The sequence below is a fragment of the Erythranthe guttata genome, chromosome 14, assembly GCF_056151865.1.
Source record: "Erythranthe guttata isolate IM_541 chromosome 14, IM_541, whole genome shotgun sequence".
Classification (NCBI taxonomy): domain Eukaryota; kingdom Viridiplantae; phylum Streptophyta; class Magnoliopsida; order Lamiales; family Phrymaceae; genus Erythranthe; species Erythranthe guttata.
The window spans coordinates 20933481-20955323 of NC_142546.1; the positions used below are offsets into that span (position 1 = coordinate 20933481).

The following is a 21843-nucleotide window of genomic DNA, read 5'->3' on the forward strand; positions in this document are numbered from 1 at the left end:
CATTTTTTTTCCTTTTTTTTGTTTTTTTTTCTGCCGTGTGTTGACCGTTGTTTATATATGCTTTTTTTCCTACATTTTCTTAGAGATTTTCATAATCTTTGTAGCTATTACTTCCAAAATTATAGTTTAGTTTATTTATGTATTTGATACACTAGAGATATCTTATTTATTCATTAGTATTATTAATTTATTATCTATATAATATAAACAAAACGACGTCGTTTTGTATGGCGGGGCGGGACGGGTTTCACGGGTATTAAAAAAAATTGAACCCGTCTTAGACCCAAACCCACGGTTTTTCACCATTTTAGGACCCAATCCTATGGGGGGATCTATCCGTCCGGTCCCAACGGGGCGGTTTTTCACGGGTTTGACGGGTATAGCGGGTTGATGGGTCCGACTTGCTCACCCCTACTTTGTAGTGTCAATAGGATTGATAAATTTTAGAAAAACGATTTAACATTTGGCACCCTTAAAAAATACAACTAAAAATATTAAATTATCTTAATTGACATTAAAAATTCATTCAGGGTGCATTATGCATAATTTATTTTGTTTTGAGGGTGTAAAGTGATATTAATTTTTTTCAAGGGGTGCAAAGTGACAAAAAAAACTATATTTCAAGGGTGCAAAAAGATAAATAAAGAAAATAGAATTGAAAACAGATAAAATGCAGCAATAATTAATTATTTGTTGGGCATAGCTTCTCCCCACAAATGCTTCATCTTCGGCACTGTAGTTGTCTTTCTCTGAACACTCACTCATCCCTAAAGAAGAAAAAATCGATATTTTTATCTGGGTTCGGAGTTTCGGGAGATAATGAATTGCTGGGATTCAAGAATAGGAGAAGAAACGGGCCGCTGAATGGCGTGGAGAAAGATTCGGGCTTTGAGGTGGACCCGGATAAGGCCCGAGAAGCTTTGAGACAGCTTGATGAGCAGCTTCAATCTTTCTCCAAGAGAAAAGTCAGCCCCCCAAAGAATATTAGAGGTGAACTACTTATAATATCTGTGTAATAACACACACACACACACACAAGCAGCCCACTTTACTTCACTAAGATAGATTATGGGATAAAAAAAGAAGAGATTATGGGATTATTCAAAAGAAGTTCTTGATAAGATTATGAGATTATTCAAAATATTTATGCCACTCTTCTGAACTAGATAGATTGATAGATTTATAATTATGTGTACTTATGGTGGATGAAAACTCTATTATGTTAGCCACTACTAAGAAAACAAGGATTGTCTACTCCTTATTTTGTGGTTTGATTCAGGAACCGCTGAGGTATGGTCAAATTACGAAAAACCCCGTTATATTTGGGTAATTACAACCACCCCTCAACTATGGTGTCAAATTTTTCTTACTGGGGGAATGGTTTTTTCGTAAGACAGTAAATAGTTGAGGGGAGTGTTTGTAATTACCCAAATAAGAAGGGAGTTTTTTCGTGATTTGACTTTATCGGGGTGGCTGTAATTTACCCTTTGATTTACTATCATTTGTCTTTCATGTCCACTCCTATGATGTCAAATTTACCTACTGAACGAAGGGTTTTTTCGTAAGACGATACATAGTTGAATAGGGTGTTTGTAATTACTCAAACATGAGGGTTTTTTTTTCCTTCGTAATTTGACTTTACTTCAGGAGGGTAGAGTGACCGTAATTTGCCCTTTGATTTACTATCATTTAGGACAAAGTTTTGAGTTTCCGAAAATGTTATAGTTGGTGGAGCTAAGATTTTAATTTAGGGGTTTTGAGGAGAAATTTGAACTTTACAGGATCAAATTCATATTTTTACATAATATGAGGAGGAGGGGGACAAATATTGCAAATATTTTTGTTAGGGTAGATCACGAAACCCCTCTAAACTCAAGTTAAATTACAAAAAACACCCCACCTATTCGTAATTATTAAAATCCCCTCAACGTTTGTTTCCGTTTTACACCGACTCGCTTACGGTGTAATTTTTCACGGAATCTTTTTAATTTGAGTTAATATTTCCTGAAAAATGTCAATTCTACCCTGCAAACGTGACATTTCTTTATGTCATTTTTAAGACAAAAATTACCCTCAGGAATCAGATGTACTAAAAAGTTGTGAAGATGTTATTTAAGAAGTAAAGATTCCATGTAAAGCCCTTTCGGATAATTTTGTCTTTAAAAAGTAGTATAAAGAAATGTCACGTCTAGGGGTAAAATCGACATTTTTCGGGAAATAGTACTTGGAATGAAAAAGATTCCATGAAAATCACGCCGTAAGGTGGTCAGTGTACGATGGAAACAAACGCCGGAGGAATTTTGGTAATTATTGATAGGTGGTGTGTTTTTTTGTAATTTAGCCTAAGTTCAGTGAGGGTTTCGTAATTTACCTTTTTTTGATATTGTGTTGAATTAAGGGACTTATATGTATGTTGGGTGTGTCACGTACCTATTGAGTTACGCTGCTCGGCTCTATGCTCTTGCATAATAGAAAAAGACCTCTTCAACTAATATGATCAAATTTTCGCGATTGAATTACTCTCGGAATCAACAAAAACGCAACGGATGTTGGTGTTTGATCTATTGCTATGATTTTGCTCCACGTAAAAAAATCTATACGAGACATTTGAGATCGATCAACGCTTTAAAACACTACAACAAATAGGCTTCTTGTTATGTATTTTTATAACTTTTTTTTCTAATGGGGTGCATTTTCTTGACACTATCACAGCTATGGACTATAATGAACCAATTATCAGGGAAAGAGAAGAAGAGATATCGGGCTTCACAGGGTCGTTTTTGGTATTTGCAGCTTCAGGTCTGCTAGTTTTCACCATTTTGTATAATATTATATTCTTTACAGTTATAAAGCCATCCGTAGATGGACCGGAGACTGTTGAATCTGCAAGTACGATTATGGAAGCTGAAAAGGGAGCATCGATAAAACGATTGTCTAAAAGTGCAGAGTTCTCAATTAGGCGGTGAAAACTTGTATGTATATGTATATGCATCTGTATATGCGCAAAACTCGACTTTTATATCTTACTACTGATTTATTTGCAACGTTATGGAATATCAATTCTCTCGTCGCCATTTTGAAATGAGAGGTCGAATATTGGTTAGTTGTCTCTTTTCATGGACGCAAACACACACACACACACACACACATATACACACACACACGGTTATTTCTATATATGCTACATCTAGGTGGATTTTTACCTTTACTCTACACACCAATATGTGTGTATATGTTTGTGTAGGTCATTGAGATTCTAAACTGGGTGATTTTTAACTATTTATGTAATTAAATAACCACCCACTAAGCACACTTACACATGGGTGTGTGTCTAATTATGTAGCATAGAAATAACCGAATTTAAGATTGGTTGGTTTTTATTTCCTAAATGAAGTATTTTTACTATTTGTATTACTCTTTTGAAAATAAAATCAAAATTCGAGGTGTCGATTTGTAAGCTTATGAACAACTGAAAAGCGGACTTGATTTCGAGTTTGTCCGAATGAGTTCGAACTCGAATTCGAGTTTTTGTTGAATTAGGGATATATAATGGTTAGTTCATTTACACCTCAACTATTACAACTAACTATAACATGGGTCCAAATATACTTGTAAATTGTAGCATTCATGGAATCACTTGCAATTTGGAGAAACTAATTACATCATTAATTACATTATCAGCAAAATTGGATATATTTAGACAAAAATAATAAAGGTGGTCTTAAAAGTAAGAAATTTGAGTAAAGTACAAGGAATGCTTGGTTAAAATCTTGAAATATCTTGTCACTTTATTATTTTAGTTTGAAATCAATGTATCAAATTGGTAGCCATGAATTGATTGATTGGTTACATCAGTTAGTTGAATTGCATTGTTGAAAAAAATGCTTTTATGGCACCACATGCTAGTAATAGTTATATGGACCATTTTGTCAATGACATTTCACATATGTCATTTTCCCATTTTATATATAAAAAGAAGATTGTATCAAAGTACTTCCACAATCATTTCCATAACTAAATCAACATGTTACAATAATGTTCTTTCACAATTACAAGAAAATTAATAGAAATTGCCCTAGCATAAGTCTAGTAAGTTTATGTATACGAATTGCTAGTTGATAGAGTAAAAACAGCGTGTTGGTTTACGGGCTATTATACGAAAACGAGATGTAACGAGACTTCAATGATTGAGCTTAATAAGAATGGGACTGATCCAAATTTATTGGAATTATTTTATAAGATGATATATTGAAATGCTGTTTATGAAGTAAAAATTGATAGGTCACAAAATAATTTCAATATTTGTTAAGTTTGATCGGTCCCCTTCTTTTTAAGAAATTATATTTATATAGTGAAAATTGATAGGTAACAAACAAACTAATTTCAATATATATTCATTTTTCATATTTCAAAACATTACTTTCAAATCCCCTTCTACTATATCAAGCCCTTATCATAAATCAGTCTAGGGTAGATTTTGATTTTGTTTTTCAAATTCACCATGCCCTAAAATTGCATTGTTTAATTTATCATGCATGCATTTATGAAGTACTATTCCTTACAAAGTTATGAAATAGAAATTACTTTTATTTTTTGAAATATATATTAATGATATCAAACATCAATTCCAAACTCCCACAAGATGTGAAATTAGATCCATTTTATGTACTAGACCTAAAAACAATTAGTAAGTTGATTCGAAATCACGTCAAATGACACCGCAATTTCTTGCTACACCAATTTCCTCTTGCGGGACTATGATATATAGTTTTTTCGAGGGTAAATTACGGCCACCCCTGAGTTATGCTCAAATTACGAAAACCATCTCATGTTTGGGTAATTACAACTACCCCTTAACTATGTATTATATTACAAAAATACCCCTTCTGAGGTAAATTTAGGGATGTTAAATCGGTAAAACCGAACCGAAATTTCGGTACGCCAACATTTCATACCGTTCACCGAACTGAATATACGATTTGGTTCGGTAAATAACCGAATTACCTAAAATTTATGTAAAAATATTTAAAATGAGGGGTGACTGTAATTACCCAAACAATATGGTTTTTTTTCGTAACTTGGTCATACCTCAGGGATGGCCGTAATTTGCCCGTTTTTTTCGATAACATTTATGTTTGTATGAAAAAAAATAAAAAATATAAAGTTTATTTCTTAAAAAAAAGTTTGGAATTGGAAAATCAAAAAATAAAGGTTGAGCCAAAAATTAGTAAAGAGAGAGAGAGAGGGGGGCAAACATACAAAAAAGAGAGACAAATGGACAGATCAAAAGAGTTTATTATGTCTTATCCCATGAAGTCCAAAACAACAACCAACAAATGGGGACACAAAAAGCCAAAGAAAAATTAATTTCAAGAAAAGATAAAAGGAAACCTAGAGAGAGAGAGAAGAGAGAGAGAGAGAGGGTGTGGGGGAACGCAGGAGAGAGAAAAGTCTCTGCAAAAGAGCTTTTTTTGAGACTCTCTCTCTCTCTTCCCATGGCGGATTCAAACATTCATGAATCATTCCGCCTTTCACATCCCATATTCATCTCTTTCTTGATTCAACTGGGTCGCAATTGACTGCATTTCCCATCATCAATCCTAAATATTCCAAGAACAAATATTATAATAAATCAAGGTGGGTTCTTTTTGTTTATTGCTTTTTATTTTTGTTTATTTATTTTTTCTGGGCATTGCATAGAATTTCTAGGGTAAGATTGATTTGATGTGGGATCTTCTTCGAATCTGACAACAATGTATTAAATTTATTATCCACGTTGAATGCGATTTATTTTCTTGACTTATTAGGCTTACAAAGAATCAATTTTTATTTATTTTATTTACCGACGCCTATTTTCTTGATTCGATTTAATTGGTTGTTCAGTAAGACCATATAATCATGGGAAATTGCTGTGTGACCCCTTCTTCCGACAAGAAGAACAAGAACAAGAACAAGAAGAACAAGCCGAACCCATTTTCGATCGATTTCGATGTGAATCACGGATCCGGGGGTTCGAAGAAGCTCGTGGTGTTGAAAGATCCGACGGGCCACGATCTTATCGACAAATTCGATATCGGATGCGAGCTCGGAAGGGGCGAATTCGGGGTGACGTATTTGTCCACCGATGTGGAGACCCGCGAGAAGTTCGCGTGCAAGTCGATATCGAAGAAGAAGCTTAGAACTGCGGTGGATATCGAGGATGTGAGGAGGGAAGTCGAGATAATGAAGCATATGCCGAAGCATCCGAATATTGTTAGCTTGAAGGACACTTACGAAGATGATAGTGCAGTTCATATCGTAATGGAATTGTGCGAAGGCGGTGAATTGTTCGATCGGATTGTGGCGAGGGGGCATTATACCGAGAGAGCTGCGGCTTTTATCATGAAGACTATTGTCGAAGTTGTTCAGGTCTATTCAATTTTTTTCTTTCGAAAAAAATAAATAAAAATTGAAAATTCGTGTTGCATCGATTGAATTGTTTTTTTTTTTTTTTTTTGTTGATGTTTTTATTACGTTGTTATTATTACAGATGTGCCATCGGAACGGAGTGATGCATCGTGATCTAAAACCGGAGAATTTTCTTTTCGCGAATAAGAAAGAAACGTCTCCCCTTAAAGCAATCGATTTTGGGCTGTCGGTTTTCTTCAAACCTGGTACTCAAATATCATCAAGTTGATGCCTTTTTCAATCTGGGAGGTTCCGTTTTTTTTTTTTTTTATAAAATTATTGTTATAATTTTAGGTGAGAGGTTTAACGAGATTGTCGGGAGTCCTTATTACATGGCTCCTGAGGTACTTAAACGTAATTACGGACCGGAGATTGACGTGTGGAGTGCTGGAGTCATCCTTTATATTCTGCTTTGTGGTGTTCCTCCTTTCTGGGCAGGTTCGTTTTTTGCATTCGATTTCGGTGTAAAAATTGGATGATTTCATAAATCTTTGATGTTAGTTTTAAGTATAAAATCGCTATGCTTTGGAAGAACAGATCATTTTACAATATTATTATACAAAATATTCAGATATAGATTTACTTCCTTTGGTAAAGCATGCCATTAAAAAAAATCGAATTCCGATTACCCCTTTCTTAAAAATACCACCTTTACAAATAAGGGTGTCGTATAATGTTTTGAATTGTACCAATTTGTAGAAGTGAAGGGTAAATAAAGGTCATTTATATGGTAAAATTGTCAAAATGAGTTGTTGGTTAAGAAAATACGTACGATTCTAAAATAGAGTTGTACATAGCGTCACTTGCATGTAAACGGTGTAATTGATTGTGCAGAAACGGAGCAAGGAGTGGCTCAAGCAATTATTCGATCTGCAATCGACTTTAAGAGAGATCCTTGGCCTAAAGTTTCCGATAATGCAAAAGATCTTGTCAAGAAAATGCTCGATCCAGATCCGACTCGGCGCCTTACAGCTCAGCAAGTCCTCGGTAAAAAAGCTTAGCACTTTCTTATTTGCATTATTACCGAATTACCGAGCCAGAGATGGAATCTAACAGTACAAATTCGTGACTCCTTATTTTTTTTAAATTAAATACAGAGCATCCTTGGTTATTAAATGCGAAGAAGGCATCAAACGTGTCGCTGGGTGAGACTGTGAAAGCGAGGCTAAAACAATTTTCTGTGATGAATAAGCTCAAGAAAAGGGCATTACGGGTATTTCACCGGTCTTACATTCTTAATCGTAATTAGACGACAAAATCCCATGATTTTTTTTTTAATAATAATATTTTACGCAGGTGGTGGCTGAGCACTTGTCTGTGGAGGAAGTGGCCGGAATTAAGGAAGCATTCGACACAATGGACACTGGCAAAAGGGGCAAACTCAACCTCGAAGAATTCAAAATTGGTCTGCACAAACTCGGCCATCAAATACCCGAGCCGGATGTTCAGATTCTAATGGAAGCTGTAAGAACTATATTCCGTGGGGCCCGCAATTTTAAAACTACTATTTAATTGTGTTCGATATAAATATGTTTGTTTTTTTTTAGGCGGATGTTGATGGAGACGGAGCGTTGAATTACGGTGAATTTGTTGCCGTCTCTGTGCATCTAAGAAAAATGGCAAACGACGAGCACCTTCACAAAGCCTTCGCATTTTTTGACAGAAACGAGAGTGGGTATATTGAAATCGACGAGCTTAGGGATGCTTTGAGCGACGAAGACGATGCCAATAGTGAGGAGGTTATTATTGCTATAATGCACGACGTCGATACGGATAAGGTCCGTTATTTTCTTTAAATTTTGCTTGTAATTAATCGATTTAAAAAAAAATACTAATATGTTTTGGTTTGGTTGATGTTTAGGATGGGCGAATAAGTTACGAAGAATTTGCATCGATGATGAAGGCGGGTACAGATTGGAGAAAAGCGTCGAGGCAATATTCGCGGGAGAGATTCAACAGTCTTAGCTTGAAGTTAATGAAAGAAGGCTCTCTACATTTAGCTAACGAGGGTAGATAATATTTATTTAATAAGACATAATTGTTTTTAAGAGAAGGAAAAAAAAAAGGTGCTTGAAAAGGGATATTCCCTAATCTTATTCTCCCTCGTGTTTTTTGGATTTTTATTAGTGAAATGTTTTTAACTGTGGAAATGTTGCTGAGGCTAATTTCATGTACTGTGTAGAGGTTCATTCTGTATGTCTAGCCAATTTTTTTTATTTTTTATTTTATTATTATTAAATAAGAAATATAATTCGAGATAATTAAAGAAAGAGAAATATAACATAGAAAGAAAGAGAAATATAACATCTAAGACCATAATAAGTAATAACCACGTATAAATATTTTACAGAAATTATATAGTGTTATAACAAAAATATAAATGTTTTGACGCGTTAAAATCAAAATTGTCCTATTCATTATTTATTAATATTAAAAATTTCTATATACAAATATGTATTTAACAAATTTTGAAAACTGAAATGATTTGTGCAGGTACATATTAAACAGTCAGGCACATTTTTTACCATTCTTCAAAAAACAAAAAGTGAAAAAACTCAAAAACTCTCTCAACCTTTCGATTTTCTTTCGTAAAGCCCGTGCAAATCGTCAACAGATCGGAGGTAATTTTTACGTTTTTACGATCCTCTTGTTATGTAAATTACGAATCCGAAAAAAAAAACGAAAAAAATCGGACTTTGGCATTCTCGTGTGGATTTACACGAGCGCAGGACTGCGCTCGTGTAAATCCACACGAGCAGGCCTTGTTAATTTTTTTATTTTTTTTTAATTGCTCGTGTGATTTCACACGAACAGAGACGTTGTGCTCGTGTGATTTCACACGAGCATACCTTCTCTGTTCGTGTGAAATCACACGAGTGGGTTAAAAAAAACAATTCTTTTAGAATTAAAAAAAAAAATTAAATAGCTCGTGTGATTTTAAACGAGCAGGTGCCACCTGTTCGTGTAAAATCGCACGAGAGAATATTAAAAAAAAAATTGTTAATGTGCTCGTGTGAATTTACGCGAGCACTTGGCAAGTGCTCGCGTAAATTCACACGAGCACATGAATAAAAAAAAAAATCATCTCCTCGTGTGAATTTACACGAGCACAACAGATAAGGTTGTGGGAAAAAACGAAAAAAATATAGGATTGGGTGGGAATAGTACAAAAGGTAAATAGTTATGGTAAAAAGGTAAAAAATTATGGTAAAAAAGTGTCTGAATGTTTAATTTGGCCTGCGTATATTATTACCCTTTTGAAAAATATAAAGAATTTTTTGAATTAAATATAAAGAAATATATAATACAAACTCTCTATCAAAATCGTAGGCGGTGAGAAATCGGAGTAAAAAGATAAATATCTCTTGAGGACTAATTAAAAATAAAATAATATTTTTATTTTTTTCACAATTAAGATGTTCTGAGATTTGAATCAATTAAAATACAAATCGAATCGAATAGTAAAATTTGAATTAAATGAGTCCAGGTACTCACAAACTCTTTTATAATTATCCAATAAGAATTTCAAATCAACTAAAACCATTTTCAAGTAGTGTCCATAAGTATATATACAACTATAAGGTAGTGTTTTGTTCGATTATATATACATATATTAATTAATACTCCGATCAGTTAGGATACACAACGTAACCCTGGATCCTACCGCCTCCACCGTCGCCGGAAGCGGAGCGGCGGTAGAAACCTCAGCCGCTAGTCAAATAACATGTCCATCAACTGATCGCCGTTCTGTGTCGACATATGACGAAGTACAATTCACCATTGAATACTTGGACCAGTTAGGATACACAACCGGTCTGGATCCTGCCGCCTCCACTGTCGCCGGAAGCGGTAGCGGAGCGGCGGCAGAAACCTCAGCCGCTAATAAAATAACATATCCATCAGGTTTCCGTTTTGTTCCGACAGATGAAGAACTAATTGTTGAGTATTTGAAAAGAAAGAAAGATAAGGAACGAATCCCAGTCGATGGAATAAGCTTTGTCAATCTTTACCTATATAATCCTCACACACTCGCAGGTTTTTGTGTGTTTTTCTTGTTTAATTTATTTAACTTTTTTTTTGAAGTCTTGTCTTAATTTTTAATTTTTGTTCTCCATGCATATATATATATAGAGAAATATCCACAACTGGGAGACAACGAGTGGTACTTTTTCACTCCGAGGGATCGAAAATATCCGAACGGATCTAGACCTAATCGAGCAGCTGGAACGGGCTACTGGAAAGCAACGGGATCGGATAAAGCAATTCATGTTGCCGGTGAAATTGTTGGATATAAAAAGTCACTGGTTTTTTACGAAGGAAGGCCTCCAAGAGGGGATAAGACCGATTGGATTATGCACGAATATAGGCTACCTCCTCCCGATACTACCGATAAAAAAATCAAAACCATGCAGGTGTGTGATTTATAATTTATTATCTTCCTTTTTAATTGATTTACTTATTTGTTATTGTGCTATGTTTTTTTCAATTGAATAGATATTAATCAAATAATTGATGTGTTTTAATTTATTTATTTGTAGTTGGATGATTGTGTTTTGTGTCGGATTTATAAGAAACTTCCTCAGGATCCTTCAACGAAGAAACCGAAAAAAATGAAATCCGACGAGGATTCTTCGACGCCGACTCCGAAAAAATTGAAATCCATGAAAAGCGACGACGTTATCGATCCGGAGCAATTGTCACCAAGAAGTTTCGATATAATCAATAGTTTTGGTTTTGGTTTATAGTTGGTTTTGTTTATGTTACAGACAATGAATTAAGATTCTATTAGTTTCACATTATTAATTGTTTAATTTTTTTTCATTGTTATTATTATTATTATTGCTTTTCTAGTGAACTCATTTTGCATGTTTGTTTGATCAATTTCATAATGTTTGTTTCGATCAATTTCATGATTTTAGAGAATTGATTTTCTTAATTTGAAAGCCATTAAAAATTTAATTATTGTGATATTAAAATATCTATTTTCACTCATAATTAGAATTGGATTAAGTATTTATTTTCAACACAAATTAAATAATAAATCATTAACTAAACTATGTAATCAAAATTCAAGATAAACTTAGGTGTGTTTCAAGAACTTAGGACTCTATTAACGCTGAACAAGTACGCTATGTTTTTTACTCATGTTTTTTACTCTCATAAGAATTGTAATATCATATATATATAGGGTAAATTACAAACACCCCCCTGAGGTATAGTCAAATTACAAAAACACCCCTATTGTTTGGATAATTACAACCACCCCCTCAACTCCTCAAATTTAGTGGAATCTTCGAGATTATATAGAATATTATCACTTTTGTACCCGTTTTATCCCATTCAAACTCTACATTATGAAGCAAGATGATCATAATATGTGATTTTTAGCTTGTATATATCAGTTTGTGGTGCATCGGAAACTGTATTTTTACACAAAACGAGTACAAACTAGAGCACATTTTACGGAATCTAGATGATTATGTTGAATTTGACACCATAAGGGTGGAGGTGTAAGAAAAAATCATAGTTGAGGGGGGTAGATGTAATTATCCAAATAAGATGGGGTTTTTTGTAATTTAACCATACCTCAGGGGTGTTTGTAATTTACCCTATATATATATATATAATGGGTGTAATTTACCCTATTTAAAAAGACATAATTGTTTTTAAGAGAAGGAAAAAAAAAGTGCTTGAAAAGGGATATTCCCCAATCTTATTCTCCCTCGTGTTTTTTGGATTTTTATTAGTGAAATGTTTTTTAACTGTGGAAATGTTGCTGAGGCTGATTTCATGTACAGTTAAATATCTATAAATTAATACAGTTGGGATCATCGAAATTTTATTAGTTTAGCGAAATATTAACTTATCGATAAATTAATAATTATTAATTTATACATTAATTAATAACTTATTAATTTATGAAATTACTTTTAATATTATTTTCAATAAATACATTTATTTTTTTTATTTTTTTACGTGTATATTATTCATTGTACTTTTAGTTCAATGCACTATAGAGCTTGTTTCACGAACGGATGCTCTTAAAGCAACAATGGTATAGAATGATTTATGTTGAGTTATGAGTATCCCGAAAGTCTAACCATGTTAAGAAAAGTGAAGGATAGATTGATGGTAATGTGAACTTCAACAAGAAACAAGCATTAATCTATATTTTTTCGATTTTTTTTCGATTTTTTTTCGATATTTTTTCGTTTAAACATCAATATTGATGTGATTGACAGTAATATTAACTATATTATTGTTAAACACAGTAAAATTAACTAAACTACATCTTTACACAGTAATATTGCTACATTAATCTCTAGCACAGTAATATTAACACAACAAAACTCATTATTATTGTGTAATAGAGTAATATTACTATGTTGACTGTTCAACAAATGTAAACATAATAAAAATCCAAAAGAATGAATATTACTGTGAGTGACAGTTATATATTACTATAACAACAGTAATATTACCGTCAACCACAGTAATATTACAATAATAGACAATAATATTATTACGTTGCTCCGTGAATAACTCAAACAAACAAAAAAATCCCAAACAAAATAATAATATTGATGTGGTTGACAGCAATATTACTCTAACAACAGTAATATTATCGTCAACCACAGTAATATTATAGTGTTTACAGTAATATAACAATAATATACAGTAATATTATTACGTTACTCAGTAAATAACTCAAACAAAACAAAAAACCCAAAAAATAATAATATTGATGTTGTTGACAGTAATATTATTGTGTTTACAGTTATTTTACTGTCAACGACAGTAATATAATTACGTTGACTTGTCAACAAATCAAACAAAATAAAATAAATAACAAAAAATAAAAATAATAATATTACCTTAATTTACTGTCAACGGCAGAACAATTACATAAATGTATTGCATTGTCAACGATAGTACAATTACATTAATTAACTGTCATTGACAATATAATTACGTTAATTTACTGTCAGTGACAGCACAATTACGGTCAACGTTTAGCGGCGGACGTAAAAAAATAATAATAAATAAATAAATAAATAAATAAAAATAAAAAAAAAACTTAAAAAAACACTAAAAAAAAAGTCAACGTCGGACACCGGCGAAAAAATCTGGAAGAAAAAAAATGAAAAAGTCAACCCCGGAGACCGGTGTTGACCGTAGATCAACGCCGGAACTTGGCGAAAAAATCCGGAAAAAATAAAATAAAATAAATCAAAAAGTCAACGCCGGAATCCGGCGGCAAATTATTTTTTTTAAAAAAATGAAGGTTTTGAAAAAAAAAGTCAAAATTGGATTTTTGTGATCAAAATTGGATTTTTGTGGACAAAATTGATTAAATTATGGTTACGATTAAGAATTGGGTATAAAGAGTTGGGGCTAATATTGGCATATACATGAATGTTTCCTTTATTTATAATAAATATTGAAGGGATGGGCTTATCGGTGAAAGACATATAACAATTTTGAAAAATATAAAGATATTTTTGAATTAAATATAAAGAAATATATAATACAAATTCCCTTATGTCTATTAAAATGAGCAAACTGCAAAAAGTACGCGTGTGTAATATATAAATAGCAAAAATCCCCGTGTGATATATAATTTAGCAAAAACCCCCCTGTGAAATTTAGTTAAAGGCAAAAACCCCCCAGTTGACTTACGTGTTGCTCGCGAGACTCGCGAGTTGCGCGATTGGTAGTTAATTTTTGGACGTGAAATGACCAAATTGACCCTAAAAATGTATTTATATATATATATATTTTCTTTTTAATTTGATTGTTTAGAAATTAAAATATTGTTAAAAAAAAAGCAAATAATTAAATTGCAAAATCATTAAAAATTTGTTAATCAAATTAAGTGTATATTTTTTTAAAATACAAAATAATGAAACTTCAGTTTTCTTTTGATGTATGTATAATTTAAAATAATAAGATTTGAAATAAATGAGTCCAGGTACTCACAAACTCTTTTATGATTATCCAATAAGAATTTCAAATAAACTAAAAGTAGTGTCGATAAGTATATATTACAAACCTATAAAGAAGTAGTGCGCTGATGTAAACATTTCGATTTTTTTATCAAACAAAAGTGCACAAAACGGCGCCGTTTTGGGTGAAAAGGTTCTTGCCCCTTTTCTTTATCATTTATGGGATGATATTTTTGGATCTTCCTCGATTTAATCAGGTTGTTATCTGATTTTATTTCTGTATGTTTGTTTGTATTTTTTATTTTTATTTTTGTTGATTAAGGTGTTGTTTTTTCTTTGGTTTTCTAAATCCAGTTTTGATGCCTTGGTGTTTGTCAGGTTCGATTTCTCTTATAACGTTTTCTTTTTCATTGTTACTGTATATTTGTGTTGTAATCACTATGCTTATAGGATTGGTTTTGTTAGGATTATTTCGTGCAAATTAATTATATATTTGTGTCCGATGAATTCCAGATTCAGTTTTAAATACGGTTCTACTGTTTTACGAAGAGTTGCAACAGTTAATGGAACAGTAATAAAAAGACACAAATTTTAAAGTGGTTCGGATACAATTGTACCCTACATCCACGGGGACCTGCAAATGAAATTTACTAATTTTTAGTTTTACGAATACAATAATAGGACTTAATCGAAATGCAAAGACTCCCTCTTTGTCGACGCCGTTCTTGTATACTACGCTGAATTAACAATCTTCACTTTGCAGCACGTCCCTTGATCCGCACGGTTGAAATTCCTTCAACGCTGAGTCCCTCAGTCGGCGGGTCGACCTCCTCCCGAGATCTTCTGAGTTCTCCTCCCGAAGAACCGATCTTCTTTTCGCGTGAAAGAAGCAAATCTGTTACTCTGTTTTTCTTCTCGATTACGATCAAACACAAGAGCAGCAACGTGAAGAGCAGAAAATAAATTTTCTCTCAAATAAAAGGGACAACCTAAAATAACGTTGATGCTGCCCTTCTTATACTTCCTTAGGTGGATTAGTAGAGCCCTACACAAAAGTGGAGCCCATTAGGTTATTTTATCTCACGTAAGAAAAAGAGAGTTGTGTAAAACAAGGAAAGTCTTAGTCAATTAAATTCCTTGTTAATAAAACACTTAGGCAATTAAATAAATTAATGACAAAATAAGAGTTTAAAGAACTAAGGAAACTTCCCTAGTTTTTATACACGTTTTTCGCACACGTGTTGAAAAACCGAAATAGAATCCTCTCGGATTCTAACAATCTCCCCCTTTGTCATCTATTTATTTTAATCAAGTCCTCCCCCTTGATCAAATACCTGACAAAACATTAGACTGCATAATAGAGTAACTGTTAGAACAGTTAAAGGAAAAAGCAGTTAACGAAACAAGAAAAAAAGTTAAGCCTAGCAGACTATTAGATGCCGTTGCTCAGAAAATCAATTCGACAACCACAAAAAAACTACTCCAGAATATATTCAGCATCAACGAACAACTCCTCATCATCATTCGTATCAACTTCAGCTGTTGTACCATCAACTGTTGGAACAGTTGGAGCAACAACAGTTCAGTAGTAGTTCCAGCAGCTGCATCAGCTCCCCCTGTATGCGGTTCCTCCTGGGTTGTTGATGCTTCGTTGTCAACTCCCCCTCAAGAATAATCTCCCCCTTTCTGAGCAAGGGCAGTAAAATAGTCGAGTTTCTTCTTCGTAAAAACGACCTCGAAAATCAGAGACCCCACTAGGTAGGTGGGCATAAAAAATCATGAACCACTTGACAGACGCCACCGGGTTTGATGCGCTCGGAGAAAGAACCGAGAATTAAAAGCATCGACAGCAGAGATAGGCACCACGGGATCCGGTGCAGAGTGACCAGCGGTGGTGCGAGTAGCGGAAGGCGAGGCAGGGTGAGTAACGCGTCGACGAGAGCGGCGAGGTGGCGGTGGTGCAGGTGAGTGGTGACGATTGGGCAGCCGGCGAGGGTGGCAGTGGAGGAGATGGTGGAGAATAGATGAACGGTGACGGCGGCGAGACTGGCGGCGACGGCGGTGGAGAAAATCTAGGGACCAAAACGAGTGGCAGATTGCCAAAATTGTCGAAGGAGGCGGCCGTGAGGAGAAGCGGGGGCTCCCAAAAAACAAGGGGCACGGCATCACATGGCTCCCCAACGGCAGATCGACGACCGGAGCGGCGAGGCGGTGGTGGGTCCGCCCGAGACGTGGTCGTTGGGCGAGAAGCTCTCCTTTTCGACGATGAGGATGAACCGCCGATGTTCTTTCGTTTTCCCATGATGATTTTCTTAATTCCCTTTTTGATTTGATTGAAATTTTCTGGAAGTTGCTGCAAGGGAAGAAGAGGAAACAGCAAGGCAGTAGGGAAGAAGAAGCACAGAAATTTGGGGAGAAAACAAAACGTGAAGGAGGGATTATGCAATGATGACTGTTGGTCTTCTCATGGGTATTTTAACAATTTAGGAAGACTATAGTGAAGAAATTGCAAATATTATTCTGGCAACAATGAGTGCAATTTATGAAAAACTAAATTCAGGTACAGCAACTCTCAACCTTCACATATGAAGCCCAACACATTTCAAGAAAACTTCGAAAGGAAAAAAAAATTCAGAACAGTAGGTTACTTCGAAGAAATATATTGCCGCCAAAAAATTACGAACCCACCCCGGTTTTTTTTTTTTTTTTTTTTTTTTTTTTTTTTTTTGTTTTTAAATAAGAAACTAAATGCCTAATCATGCAGAGCCAAATAATTAAGACAAAAAATAAACGTGAGAAGAAAAGAATATGAGTGAATAACCACAAGTGAATAGGATACTATTAGGACTATCAAAAACATGGGGTTTATCTTCAATTTTAACAAAAAACAAGCTCCAAGAGATAGACTAAGGAGACTAACAGTAAACTTAGTATCCTCAAATCAAGCACAAAAACACTCTTATTAGGTAGCATACACACACTACCAATGGTAGCTTTTTCATGAAGAGCAGAACAATTAAGATAGCGAGATAGTTATAGTCGTGCAATGTGTAGTCCCCTGGGCTTTCTAATTGAGTCGTATAGTGAGTGTTCGGTCATGTGGTTTACCGGCTCGACTCAAAAAGGCTTCGAACTATTCCCTGACCACATATAAAATTTATAATGGTCGTGCAATGTGTAGTCCCTTGGGCTTTCTAATTGAGCCCTGTAGCGAGCTTTCGGCCACGTGATTTACCGACTCAACTCAAAAAGGCTTCGAACTATTCACAGACCAATTGATTGACATTATATATATAGAATTTACGAAAATTCAAGAGTAGCTTTCACTCATTTGGAGCGGCAGCTTTTCCTAAAGAGAGTGTTCAACCATGACAGGAATGTGAAGGGTAGTAAATAAGCTAAAGCCTCTGTAGCTATCATTTGGGGATTGATGAAGTTCTACCTCACAAAATTTGAAAGTACAGATAGTATCCAATACACAAGAGGTCTCATCACATGCAGTATGTCTAATGCATAACCTAGATGAACAAAATGCAGTATGCGTGATGTGTCCATAAAACTTTTAAAAGTTGCAAGTCTGGACACAGACTGTTGCAACAGTTTATGCAACTGCACAGGTCAGACAATACAAATTCCAAGCGAATTTCGCAAGGAATGAAACCTTTGTGCATCTAGGGGTTTAGTAAAGATGTCAGCAAGTTGTTTCTCCGTTGTGACATACTCTAATGAGACAGTTCCTTCCTCTACAAGATTTCTAATGGAATGGTAGCGAATTTCAATATGCTTAGTTCGAGAGTGCTGTACTGGATTCTTGGAAATATTAATTGCACTCATATTGTCACAATAAATATGCAATAAATCTTGACTAATACCATAATCACATACCATTTGTTTCATCCATAAGAGTTGTCTCATCCATAGGAGTTTTTTGCTGTACCAGGACACGAGATTGTTCCCAAGATAGAAGCATCCTCCAGTTGTGCTTTTTCGATCGTCTGCATCACCTGCCCAACCAGCATCGCTAAAGCCTCGGGTTTGAATTCCTTTTTCTACCGAACCAATGACTTGATCCACTGGATGATTCTTCTTGACTCTTCTTGAGGGTTCCTTGTGAGTTTGATCATCCAATTCGAGAGACCTGACTTCAGCTTCGTCTCCTGTTTCAGAATTGACGTCTCTTTCTTCTGAAATGGTAGAGGCTGCATCAACTGTTGGAACTGTTGGTGCGACACTGGAGCTGTTTTCCAATTCCTTTGTTGGTTCCTCTTCCAGTGGTCCAGCAGAGACAAGAATATAGCAGTTGTCAGATGATCGAGTTCCTTGAATAACACAATTCTCGTCTTTGTCTAATACTCGACATGCGAATTTGTTGAATCTGACTTCAAGATCTTGATCACATAGCTGGCTGATGCTTATTAGATTTGACGTGAGTCCTTCTACAAGTAGTACATTCTTCAGCTTTGGGAGATTCTCATGATTTAGCGATCCTTTCCCTAGCACTTCACCATTTTTTCCGTTTCCAAAGGTAACAGCTCCACCGGTGATTTGTTGATAGTTTTTCAGAAACTCTTTAACACCGGTCATATGTCGTGAACACCCACTGTCAAAATACCAATCATTAGTAGTACTTGCTTTTAAAGAGGTAATCGCAGATAAGCATTTAAACGTGGACTTTTCAACCCAAATTTTTTGCTGAGGTCTATTGGAAATATCAATTTTATTTTTGGGTTTTTGAGAGGGTGAAGGAAAATAATCAGCCCTAGCAGAGTAAAGAGAACGAGCCACAAGCTTTTTCACAAGTTTTAAATATTTGAAGCATCTAGGACGTATGTGACCTGGATTTTGACAGAAAAAACAAGTGGGAATAAACCTTTTCTTTGAATTGTGTTTCGTTGCTTCAACAGTTGCAACTGTTTGTGAGACAGAAGCTTGTTTAACAAAGTTGATTTTTCTGTTTTGATCTTCCTTTCGCTTTAGATCAACTTTGGGTAGCTGACTCCCTCCTATGCCTAGACGATTATAGTTTGGCTTGTTGTTGCTTAAGATTTCATCTAGATTACCTCTACCCAAGTTCAATTTTGCAATTGCTTCTTGAGTTTGAGTAAGTTTAGCCTGCAAACTATTTTTCTCTTGATCACTAGATATGATCCTTTCCTCAAGAGTAGAGATTCTTACCTTTAGTGTCTTGTTTTTCTCTACAAGCACAAACTTCTCCTTTTCCAGGAAGTTATTTACCTTAACGACGTCGAGCCATTTTTGGTACATTTTTTCATATACCTCCTTTACTTCATCCAAGGTTGGTTCTTCCTCATCACTGCTGCTGTTTGGATCCTCTGCAAAAGAAGAATTTTCGTTTAGATTTTTGTCATAATCAGAACACATATTTTCATACCTGGATTCTGTTTCACAGTCTGTTGCAACAGTTGAAGCAACAGTTGATTCTGAGTTGTCCAGAGGAACTTTGCTGCTGAATGCTACAAAGTTAGTGACTTGATCGTTGTTTCCTTGGTCATCATCAGATTCTTCTTCATCGCTCCAAACAGTAGTAAGTGACATTTTCTTCTTTTTCTTCAGGGTGTTTGCGCATTCTGATTGAATGTGACCAAAGCCTTCGCATTCTCGACATTGTATTCTTCTTGGTTTTGACTCCTCTGAGTTATCTTGATTTGAATTTCTCCTCGAATTTTGAAAGTTCACGGTTTTCCCTGTGCTTGGAAGATTTCCCCTTTTACCGATCTTTTTGAGAAATTTCCCAAAATTTTTCGATAGTATTGCCAAGGATTCCTCTACCGTCTCCTCATCTTCTTGAGTTGACGAATTTTGGGGTGTTGCATATGAAGTTTCTGCTTGAAAGGCTATCTTCTTTTCTCTAGGCTTTTCACGATGATTTTCACCATGATTGAGTTCTTGTGCCAGAAGTTTCCCCATGAGTTCGTCTAGTTTGAGCGTGTCAACATCTCTGACTTCTTCAATGGCAGCAATTCGGTAAGCAAATCTTTCAGGTAATGAGCGCATCGCCTTTCTCACCAATTTGCTTTCAGAGTAAGGTTCACCGAGTGCATATGATTCATTGGAGATATCACATAATTTAGCATGGAAGTCAGTGATCGTCTCATTCTCTTCCATCTTCAAATTTTCGAACTTGGTGGCCAGCATTTGTAACTTCGACGTCCTCACAGTTGACGTTCCTTCGTATGTGACTTGAAGGATTTCCCAAGCTCTTTTAGCAGATTCACATGACGCTATTAGTTTAAATTGATTATCATCAACACCACTAAATATTGCGTTTAGGGCCCTTGAGTTGTAGTTTGCGAGTAGTATCTCTACGTCACTCCAATCTGCTTCTGGTTTGAAAACTTCCATTTTGTCTTCTCCTTTGACCATGGGAGGTGTCCAACCAGTTATGATGGCGCGCCATGCTCTCTCATCTATGGATTTGATAAACATCTTCATTTTTTATTTCCAATATGAGTAGTTTGATCCGATTAGGAGAGGTGGGCGAGTAGTTGACGATCCTTCTCGTTGAGTATTCATATCTGCACAAAATAAGAATAGTTAGTTCCCAAAATCTCACTAGATGTATTTAGTGACAGGCTCTTGATGCCAATTGTTAGGATTATTTCGTGCAAATTAATTATATATTTGTGTCCGATGAATTCCAGATTCAGTTTTAAATACGGTTCTACTGTTTTACGAAGAGTTGCAACAGTTAATGGAACAGTAATAAAAAGACACAAATTTTAAAGTGGTTCGGATACAATTGTACCCTACATCCACGGGGACCTGCAAATGAAATTTACTAATTTTTAGTTTTACGAATACAATAATAGGACTTAATCGAAATGCAAAGACTCCCTCTTTGTCGACGCCGTTCTTGTATACTACGCTGAATTAACAATCTTCACTTTGCAGCACGTCCCTTGATCCGCACGGTTGAAATTCCTTCAACGCTGAGTCCCTCAGTCGGCGGGTCGACCTCCTCCCGAGATCTTCTGAGTTCTCCTCCCGAAGAACCGATCTTCTTTTCGCGTGAAAGAAGCAAATCTGTTACTCTGTTTTTCTTCTCGATTACGATCAAACACAAGAGCAGCAACGTGAAGAGCAGAAAATAAATTTTCTCTCAAATAAAAGGGACAACCTAAAATAACGTTGATGCTGCCCTTCTTATACTTCCTTAGGTGGATTAGTAGAGCCCTACACAAAAGTGGAGCCCATTAGGTTATTTTATCTCACGTAAGAAAAAGAGAGTTGTGTAAAACAAGGAAAGTCTTAGTCAATTAAATTCCTTGTTAATAAAACACTTAGGCAATTAAATAAATTAATGACAAAATAAGAGTTTAAAGAACTAAGGAAACTTCCCTAGTTTTTATACACGTTTTTCGCACACGTGTTGAAAAACCGAAATAGAATCCTCTCGGATTCTAACAGGTTTGTTTATTGATAATTAATA

General features: G+C 35.0%; 3 protein-coding genes across 3 annotated transcripts; all 3 read left to right on the forward strand.

Moving 5' to 3' along the window:
* Positions 1-684: 684 nt before the first annotated feature.
* On the forward strand, positions 685-3103 carry LOC105964703 (uncharacterized). Its single transcript, XM_012989207.2, has 2 exons — positions 685-990; positions 2713-3103. Exons 1-2 carry the CDS (start codon positions 717-719, stop codon positions 2964-2966), a joined length of 528 nt encoding a protein of 175 aa, XP_012844661.2. The 5' UTR covers positions 685-716; the 3' UTR covers positions 2967-3103.
* Positions 3104-5334: 2231 nt separating this feature from the next.
* LOC105964704 (calcium-dependent protein kinase 8) lies at positions 5335-8597 on the forward strand. Its single transcript, XM_012989208.2, has 9 exons — positions 5335-5637; positions 5884-6408; positions 6530-6653; positions 6742-6885; positions 7282-7434; positions 7545-7660; positions 7744-7911; positions 7995-8225; positions 8309-8597. The coding sequence occupies exons 2-9, from the start codon at positions 5899-5901 to the stop codon at positions 8462-8464; spliced, it is 1602 nt and encodes a 533-aa protein (XP_012844662.1). The 5' UTR covers positions 5335-5637; positions 5884-5898; the 3' UTR covers positions 8465-8597.
* Positions 8598-9924: 1327 nt separating this feature from the next.
* LOC148765414 (NAC transcription factor 32-like) lies at positions 9925-11336 on the forward strand. The gene is made up of 4 exons (XM_088812799.1): positions 9925-9934; positions 10081-10482; positions 10579-10859; positions 10986-11336. Exons 1-4 carry the CDS (start codon positions 9925-9927, stop codon positions 11190-11192), a joined length of 900 nt encoding a protein of 299 aa, XP_088668925.1. The 3' UTR covers positions 11193-11336.
* The last annotated feature ends 10507 nt before the right edge of the window (positions 11337-21843 follow it).

Bases quoted from the DNA above. Each gene is read 5' to 3' on its own strand.
- LOC105964703 (XM_012989207.2), top strand. From the start codon at position 717: ATGCTTCATCTTCGGCACTGTAGTTGTCTTTCTCTGAACACTCACTCA. The intron at 991-2,712 runs GTGAACTACTTA...ACACTATCACAG, and splicing joins CCCCCCAAAGAATATTAGAG to CTATGGACTATAATGAACCA.
- LOC105964704 (XM_012989208.2), top strand. From the start codon at position 5,899: ATGGGAAATTGCTGTGTGACCCCTTCTTCCGACAAGAAGAACAAGAAC. The intron at 6,654-6,741 runs GTACTCAAATAT...TTATAATTTTAG, and splicing joins GTCGGTTTTCTTCAAACCTG to GTGAGAGGTTTAACGAGATT. The intron at 6,886-7,281 runs GTTCGTTTTTTG...TTGATTGTGCAG, and splicing joins TGTTCCTCCTTTCTGGGCAG to AAACGGAGCAAGGAGTGGCT.
- LOC148765414 (XM_088812799.1), top strand. The intron at 10,483-10,578 runs GTTTTTGTGTGT...ATATATATATAG, and splicing joins TAATCCTCACACACTCGCAG to AGAAATATCCACAACTGGGA. The intron at 10,860-10,985 runs GTGTGTGATTTA...ATTTATTTGTAG, and splicing joins AAAAAATCAAAACCATGCAG to TTGGATGATTGTGTTTTGTG.